The sequence below is a fragment of the Brassica oleracea genome, chromosome C3 (assembly GCF_000695525.1).
Source record: "Brassica oleracea var. oleracea cultivar TO1000 chromosome C3, BOL, whole genome shotgun sequence".
NCBI classification, from domain to species: domain Eukaryota; kingdom Viridiplantae; phylum Streptophyta; class Magnoliopsida; order Brassicales; family Brassicaceae; genus Brassica; species Brassica oleracea.
In genome coordinates, this window is record NC_027750.1 from 12,807,534 (window position 1) to 12,816,762 (window position 9,229).

A 9,229-nucleotide genomic window follows, 5' to 3' on the forward strand; every position below is an offset into this window, starting at 1 on the left:
ATATATATATATATATATATATATATATATATATATATATATATCTATGCATCTGTACTCTATTGAGAATATATTATATGTCACTTTCATAGTTGATTTTAGTTATGTTATTTTTTTCTAAAAAATAGCGGGAGTTAATTACCCAAAAGACCAAAGAGAAAAGCAAGTTGATGAACTTTGATGAACACCATTCTTCACTTCTCCCGTCCTGATGTCTTTCACTCTTTTGCTAGTTTAAGGTTTGTTTTGATGTTTGTTCCTTCATGCAAACCCCCCATTTTATATTGGTATTGCAGGAGAGTGACATTCTTGTCTTCTTTTTTCATTTACTTGTCTTTCTCTTTTTAAACTAAACACAAAAGTTTGGCTCAAGTTGTCTTGGTTTTTGTTTTATCATAAGGGAGCACTTAATTAAAATTATTGCATGGCTCTTAATCGTTTGTCATTGGCTGTTTTCCTAATTGTTAGGCTTCAAGGAATCCAACTAAGAATTTCACGTTAGGCTCATAAAGATATAGAGTCAAATCATCCCCATCAATTAATTAGCAAATATCACACACGTTAAGTAGCAATCTCTAGATTGTTCAATTTCGAGTATATAACCAAGTTGATTTATAAGAGTATTATGTTTGGAGATGCTCTACTCATCACTCACCAGCTAATTATAAGAAAGAAATGACAATTGTGTAATCTATTACAACCTTCCATATATAACTGGTTTCAAGAACCAAATGTGATAAGATTATTTGGTTGCACATATCACCATGAGAGGATTTGTGAACATATTAATCAATATCTCTCTCTATATTCAACAATTTAGAGCTGATCTTTAGATTAAAGCTTATCAGTTTTAGACGTCAAATTTTATATAAAAAATTAAGGGCATCAAAAATTTTAATGTAATGACTGTGTTTTAGACAGCAATTACATATGACCGAACTAAAGCACTCGAGAAAGTCTTTTCATTAATTTTATGAGCAACAAGTCATGTGTGTGAGTTGGAGGCATAGATATGTGTTGTTAGGAATATCTCCTGAAGCCTTTCTTGTTTGGGCTATTTCTTTGTTTTATTTTTAAATTTGGTACTGAACAAGACATAAGCTTAACGTTTAGACTAAAGCTAAGCATTAGTCTTAAATAGTTATTGAGTAAATTATATTAAGTTAATCTTATGAGTTATGAGTTGCAATCGAGAACCCCTTTCCTTTTAATCAGAAGATACTTTATTTTCGGTGATGCATGGAATAATACCAGTGGTAAACAAACAAGAATACGAGGCCAGATGTGATCAACTAAACAACGATCTCGTTGAATACGCAAACACATAATGTTGATTCGAGAAGTGACTTAAATCTTAGTGCACCGAATATGAGAACATTTGCCATTTTAAATTATGTTGTGAATTATTCATTCATATAATTAGTATACAAATCCTAAAAGGAACATTTGTATCAATTAAGTTTATCTATAAATTTTCTTGATTTATTTGAATTTGATTCGCGTTTGTTCACAAGTAGAAGATGCAGTTTGATGATATCTCGGAGTATACATATAAGTTTGAACCAAACATAGAAAATGCTTCACATTTGTGCATACTTTACTTCTAGAGGTACTCTCTAAAGCACTTTTCTAGCATTCTTGCTCTCTTATCTTCCTTCATACTCTCGACCAGATTATAATGTTACTTGGATACTCCAAGAAATTGAGCAAAGCTTGGATACTTCGGCTCCCATCCTATTTCCTCTCGTGTCCGAGAGTTGTTCAGTTTCTTCCCTAAAGGACCACTGGTGCCTACACAAAGCAAAAAGTTGTCAGACTCTATGAAACTTAAGGCTTTCAACCAACATGTCAGATGTCTGAAGAAACTCACTCGTGAAACCTTTGAACTTCTTATCATATTTTCCGCTTTGATCCATCAGGTCCATCACTTCTTGCCTGAGAAGAATGCGCTATGTTATACTTGTATCTGAAAATATCTCAAACTCCGAAAGGAGGCAGTTGCTACCTTGACAAAGGATGGTTGTCGCAACCCACAAAAATCCGACCACCAGGTTTCTTCTTCATGATTGCAACTGCCAACGATGCTGCATCCTGTTCAGTAACACATTACAGAACTTCATAAGAGACTTATGTGACATGTCAGAGTTCATGGTCCTTGTGAGCAAAATGAAAAAAAAAAATATACCTCATAGTGTATGAGATTTAGGATATGATCAGGACGAGCATCGACTGTCTCCTTACTCAACCAGTAAGTATGTGCACCTCTTGTCTCTGTGTATAAAAAAAGTTCAGGAGAAACATAATGCTCTAGATACCAGAAAAAGCCTTTCATCACTTTCTGATTCAGCTTTCAATATATCGAAACCAAAAGGATATGTAAAGCCCTGCTAGTCTAAGGACGGTCCCTCCACTTTCCAACACTACTTGTTCAGCTCTAAGAAGCACATCGGTTCTTGGGCTCTTTCCTAGTGGAACTACCGGAGAATCCTGCAGTGAAGGGGAATCCACCTCAGAAATGTTTATTGCAGTGTCGTCTAGAATATCTAATGATCCAGAGACTCTCTGTCCTAAACTACGTTTACTGAAATAGAATACTAAACCTCATTGCATTCTCCATTATCAAAGCAATCATAAGGTGCAGAGCTAGATGTGAATAAGAATGATCCTTCGCCGTTCCACTTTGATGCTGCCATCCTGATTATAAACACAAGCAAAGACCCCATATAAGGCATGGCTGAATCAAGGCAAAAGAAGATAACTCTTCTGTCTCATTAGAGGAGCATTAGACTTCATCTTCTTTCATAGCTAATAAAGTTAACCGCACGAGAGACCCCTATTCTGGCACTAAGTAGCAGGACTTAACTCACGGTATCAGACTTAAGACGTTAAGAACGCAATTCATAGACTCTCCAGCTGTTGAAGCAAGTGTTTTTTTTTTTTTTTTGTAAAGTTACCTGAGCTCAGCGGCGTAATCTGGGCTTTGTGAGGGAGGAGCACAAAAGATCACATAGGAGAACTTGCCATCAAACTCAGTTTGTTTAAGAGATGGTTTGATACCCAACTTCTCCAACTCATCATGATGATTTGTTGTTACTGTCTGCCCAAAGATCTGACACTCTGGATGTTCCTACTCCACACACATAAAGCTCCAACTCTTGAGTTCCATATTGTGAACACATAACTCTTATTACTAACATGACTCTTATAAAATCAACCCACAAACATTTTAAAAAAAAAAGGTTTTTATTTGTTCAAACAAGAAACATCATTTGTGCAACTATCAAATTCTAGACCATATCAGTGATGTTACTAATGAAGTAAACTAAAGTAACAAAGAAAGTGTACCTCTCTCCATTTTTCTGCAACTAAGCGTCCAAGAACACCTGGGCCAACAATCAGCAAATCGCTTGCTCCAATTGAAACATGAGACTGGACCTTCAAACCATCACTGGTCTCACCTTCAGAGACAAGGGCACAAAAACATGTAAAATGGTCAGTAATTGGAGAAACAGAACCACAAAATCTTGATGTACCAGACTCTCAGCTTCTATTCTATGTGTAATAACAAAATACTAATCAGTAATCTCTATTAATGAAACTCTAATTAGAGATCAACAAGTTGTGCACTAAACATCCACAATTAACTAAGATTTATCTTAGAAGTCATCGACGAGGTTCACTAATCCTTATACACATGGAAGAAGGAGAGAGAGAGAGTTAAGATACCAATGGTGGAGGAGGAGGAAGAATAGGCTTGAACAGGAGTCGCCATAATCGAACACGTTGATAGTGACAATGAGAAACTGGGCTTATCCTCGCGTCTCAAAGCAAGCTTTAGTGAATACAAAGATGGTAAAGTTGACTGCTTTAAGAAATGGGTCGATGGAATTCTTGAATTGATCGTCGGAAATGAGGTGCAGGAGATGAAACCCATCAAGGAAGAAGAGATAAAAGCTTCGCTTTTGATGGCGATAAAGGTGAGAGTTTGGTGATGGGTGCTCTTTGAGTGTTGTAACCAATGGCGTGTTTACATGTCACGAAACCAAACACTTCTATGTTCATGTCGTCGAGACATACTTGTAAATGACGAAACTGTCCTTGGTAATAAAAGGTGTAACATGTGTTATTTAACATATGACGTTATGAATTACACATTAATAAGAGCTCTGCTTCTTCGGTGGATCCGCCCTGCTCCCAACACCATTAACACAAAACGCTAAACCCTCTCAGTAGCATGTCCAACAACATCTGCATCCTCATCCACACCTCCAAGCCATGCCTTAAGACTCGCTTCTTTACCAGCCTTGAACTCCTCGAACTTTGTCTTCTCCACCATATGCTCACCTTTACTTAAGGTTTCTTCTTCTTCTAACTCATTGCTTTCCACATTGGGGATAGTCTCCACCTTCTGTTCTTTGAAGTCAAGCTGTGGCCATTTGATGTTGCTTGCTTTCTCCTTAGCCGACTTGAACACCGATGTGAAATAGCTGCCGCTTTCGCTAGTATCCTGGCTGTAATCAGAACCACGCATTGTTGTTGTTTGCGTTGCTACACTGCTGCTGGATCTGCTGCTCCAAGGGCTCCCAGCGTTGAGGATGAGCCCTCTCCTCGGTTGTTTTGAGGACATTATCGCTAAGGAGCTTTTGATGTCTCCAATCATCCCATCGGCTATAAGAGAGCCACACTCTTTCATTGATTTCACCATGGCTATTGAATCTTCCGAGTCTTCAGTATGGAGAGCAGTTTCACGAGACTTGTCCAAGACTTGGGCGTTGAGGTTAAGGACATTGGGTGCTGCGTTGCGGACGTGCTGCTGGATGTAGTAAAGACCCACTGAGGGTTCGTTGGCGATGTACTTAATCATCTCGGCTAAGCTCTCGTTTATCTCCGCAAAACCATCAACAGTAGAGAACTCATGCATTCTGTCAACAACAAAAATCAAAACTCCAAACACTTTAAGGTCTCTAAACTCAAACAGTAACAACGAAAAACAATTAGAACAGAGTCAAAGCAAAACAAGAAACCAAGGATAAGGAAAATAGTTTCAGCTACGCATTCTCCTTTGTCGTGCTTTGATGATGAATCAAAGCAGTAAATGTTAAGAGAAGCAATCAGAATGATATCAGTATTGCTCAAAAGAGAGGTGTTTTAAAACGGTTTAAAGGAACGTAAGATTCACAAGGGAGCCTTGAATAGCTATGAATGAACGATGACTAATCATTTTGCATTGCAATAACAAGTCTTATTCACTTTGACTACACGAACTATCATCTGATACCATTCTATACAACTTATTTTACCTTCACCAAACGAACTTCAATTACAAAAAAAAAGGATCAAAAGAATCATCAAATCTCAATTGATCAAACACAATTTAACACACCTATGAACGATAACTACTCAGCCTCTCATTTTGTGTTGTAGACTAATGAACATAAACATGTCTTGTTGACTTTGACTACACTAACCACCATCTCTGTACAACTTCTGTTCCTTCACCAAACCAACTTTTCATTACAAAAATGGTTAAAACTTGATCCAAAATCATCAAAGCTCAATGATCAAATCGTCTAATGCAATTTATCTAACACCTGAAACACAGCCGTGTCTTATCCCTTTAACTACACCAAAGGAACTTCAATTACAAAAAAAGGTTCAAACTTTTCTCCAAAAAGAATCATCAAATCTCCAATTAGAGACGACCCCCAATTTCACAAGCTAGGTCTCGATACGAATTGAATTCAACAAGACTACCCAAAACGTAGAAAGGAAAAGGAGCTTACAGGAAACCCTAGAAGACGACGGAGCAGAGAGAAAAGAGGCGAATCGGTGATTGATTTTCAGCGGAGATAAGGAATTGGAATCTTCTGATGTGTTCCTTCCTCCTATCATCTGATAAAAGGGAAGAAAAAAAAGAAGCAAATTTGGCCTCTGCGCTCACGGCTAAGTGCAGACAAAAGTTTTTGGCTTTGAGGAGGAAGAAGAAGACAATGTTAGTATAGTATTTCCCCCAAATGCTGTTGTAAGGTCATTGTTCGCACGTGCCTGCCTCTTACCTCGCACGTTTGGCTTGTAATCGTTTTGTCAGATTCAACTAAAAAGAAAAAAGTAAGAATAATTTGTAATTTTTCTTTTTTATAAACTACGAGCAGGTCCTCAAATTTCTATATGAAATAAAACATATAATCCTTCGCCTTCATAAGAAATCTCTAATGCCCTCGTATAATTAAGATGTTGTTAGACTCTTGTGGTCTGCATCCATCTTTTGAAAACTGGACCACTATTGTCTCGGCCTCGTTGTTTAATGACTGCTCATAACCGATCCAGCTTTATTCATTTGCATGAGTAAATTACTAAACAAATTAGACTGAACCAAATTAAGAGAACCCCAAATCTAACTTAATAGTCATAAATTTTATTATAGTATATTATTTTATAAACATTTTAAATGTTTGAATCAAACTGAATATGTGGAAGTGACTTTAATCTAGCGGCTTTAGTAATGATTTATTAACGATCATATACCAGAGTTTTAAATTTTTAAAAAGATCAATTATAAAAAATATTAGTGAAAAAATTTACAGGAGATTTTAGCATACCGTAAAAAATATCGCCATATGTGAATTTTCATAAAATATGTTAACATTTTTCATGTTTTTATAATGTTTTTCATAGTTTGTAATAACATAATTACCAGCGTTAAAAAAAATAAATTGAATTCCAAAATCAAATAGGTATTTGAAATGTAATTATATATCCAAAATATTAGTGCTATATTTATATATGAAATAACTAGAATAATTAATTATAATTTGAAAATATTATGTTTACCCTAAATTAATCAGATTACCTGAAATATGTATGTCATTAGTTATGGTAACTAAAAAATATTTTGCAAGACTAATCCAAACTTCATCCAAATTAACAAAAATATTTTTTCTAGTGTGTTTCGGAGTACTCGGTTTAAAATTATTTATTTGTATAGGATAACAAATATTTTTTCTAGTGTGCTTCTTGAAAAGAAAGTAATGGCGGCAAAAAAAAAACTAAAAAGGAGGATACCATTAAGTTAAAACACTAACGAATATTTAAATAGTCACGCCGACCAAAGCAATGGCCATGGCCTATAGGACTCAAATGGGTCAAGATTAAACAATAAAGCCTGAGCTAGTAGGGTCGTTAAAACGAAATTTAACCACTGCATATATTTTTGTTTTTAATCTGGAGATGAATAACTTATATTCTATTCAAGTGATCTGACCATTAGACTCACCATCTCCTAGGCTTGTATCTCTTGGCCTGGACTATTCAATAGAGGTTATATGCTGGTATAAACAAACTAATTATATTTTAAAGAAGTTTGAAACTGATGTTTTCTTCCAACATACAAACATCTTCTAGCATAATCTCTATAATATTGTCAAATTGTAAATATGGACATATGGTTTCAATGTTGATCGCTTTCCTATTCTTCATGATGTAATATTTTTCTACATGCATAGATAAATATATAACTATCCGCACAAAATTATCCACACAAAATCGGGGTTTTTATACATTGGACCTTCACTGCTATAATCTTCAGAAAGTAACAATATCTCAAGATTAATAGTTTTTATCTGGTGTGATTCATGGCTAGAATTTAATCTTTCATGAAGATTTTAATGAAATGGATGAATTTATTACTTGATTATGCTATGCTTTTACATCTAAGCCATTTTACATTTTTAACGAACTCACCTCAGATTGATTGGTATTAATCAAATACAACAGTGAGATGGTCGGGAGTTCACGTGTAGTAGTATTTAACATTGGAGGCGATCGACACATTGATTTCACAACCCTCCTTGCAATTTTCAGACTTTTGTGTTTGTGAAAAATGTAATCGCACCTTATGAAAATCTAATATAATTCCCAAGATATTTTTTTTGGGTCAAATTTTCCCAAGATATTATAATGATGTATACATGCACACTGGTATCTGACTTAACATGAATGCACCTTTTCTTGCTGGAATGTAACTTATTTGCTAAAGCAAAATATTTGAGAAAATAGATTCACAAAATACACCACATAGAAACACTTAACAATGTAACACATAAACTTACCATTATTTATTTCATAGATACATGCGAGCGAATAAGTATATACGTACAACTCAGTTTGCACATAGAAACACTTAACAAATATGCACCATATATTATTTTTATTTTTATTTTTTGAACACCATTATTTTATTTTCTTAAAGCACACAACATATATTATACAATACGGGTGTTTGCGCAATGCGCATGCATATATTTATAAAGCCATGCGATAATTAGTGGTTAGACAAAAGTACAGAAAGGATTAGGTAGTAAACACTAAACACTATGGATTGTTCCTTAGGCTAGACAGAAGAGTCAAAGAGAGAATCTTAGTACAAAGCTTAAACAATTACTTCACTTCTCTATATACTCTCTTAAAGGCAATGTCCTCTCACTATATAGTAGTTACTATATTATAACAAATAATTAATTAGTTGCAAGATTATATGGGTCGTGACCTTTCTTTTCATGGTTTGTTGTTGCATTATTACAGTGGACAATAGATATGAGGTGTACCATATTTCCCGGTTAATAATAGCCCTTTCACTACAAGAAAACAGGGGGATTCTGATGGCCGAAATCGTCGGTAATTCGTCGGAATCGGTCTATTCCGACGAATTTCCGACGAACCCGTCCGTCGGTATCGTTTCGTCGGAAAAAAAAAATTCGTCGGAATTTCGTCAGAAATTCCGACGACTTTCTGACGAATACCAAGAAACGTCATTCTGACGAACTTCCGACGATATTACGATGCGGCTACACGAGACCAGAGTTCATCGGAAAACTACAATTCCGACGAACGTGGTTCCTCGGTTTATTCCGACGAACTGTAGGCGTCGGAATTTACCGACGGACATCGGTCGTCGGAATATACCGACGAACCACGTTCGTCGGTATATTCCGACGGAAATGAGTTTGTCGGTAAATTCCGACGGATATATGTCCGTCGGTATATTCCGACGACCGTTGTCCGTCGGTATATACCCTTTTTTTTTACAAATTAATTTTGCATTTTTATATATTTTTTGATATTAATAAATTTAAAAAATTGGAAATTTAAAACTAATAATATTATAAAATTTAAATTCATAAAAACCGAAATAGGAAAAAAACATTCATAAAGTTTAAAATTCATACAAACC

General features: G+C 35.3%; 3 protein-coding genes across 3 annotated transcripts in view; all 3 read right to left on the reverse strand.

Annotated features, from left to right (window-relative positions):
* LOC106333373 (bidirectional sugar transporter SWEET9) overlaps positions 1–256 on the reverse strand; it is a 1,668-nt gene extending 1,412 nt beyond the window's left edge. Inside the window, exon 1 of the mRNA XM_013771827.1 lies at positions 143–256. Within this exon, the coding sequence (XP_013627281.1) occupies positions 143–191 (49 nt within the window). The 5' untranslated portion in view covers positions 192–256. The remainder of the gene's footprint in view (positions 1–142) is intronic.
* A 1,199-nt stretch (positions 257–1,455) lies between these two features.
* On the reverse strand, positions 1,456–4,037 carry LOC106335604. The gene is made up of 9 exons (XM_013774175.1): positions 3,727–4,037; positions 3,346–3,458; positions 2,955–3,127; positions 2,601–2,694; positions 2,377–2,487; positions 2,186–2,275; positions 2,006–2,091; positions 1,871–1,935; positions 1,456–1,791 (listed from the first exon to the last, which is right to left on the reverse strand). Exons 1-9 carry the CDS (start codon positions 3,932–3,934, stop codon positions 1,682–1,684), a joined length of 1,050 nt encoding a protein of 349 aa, XP_013629629.1. The 5' UTR covers positions 3,935–4,037; the 3' UTR covers positions 1,456–1,681.
* Positions 4,033–6,027, reverse strand: LOC106335605 (protein MEF2BNB homolog). The gene is made up of 2 exons (XM_013774176.1): positions 5,784–6,027; positions 4,033–4,922 (listed from the first exon to the last, which is right to left on the reverse strand). The coding sequence occupies exon 2, from the start codon at positions 4,919–4,921 to the stop codon at positions 4,217–4,219; it is 705 nt and encodes a 234-aa protein (XP_013629630.1). The 5' UTR covers position 4,922; positions 5,784–6,027; the 3' UTR covers positions 4,033–4,216.
* Positions 6,028–9,229: the final 3,202 nt, after the last annotated feature.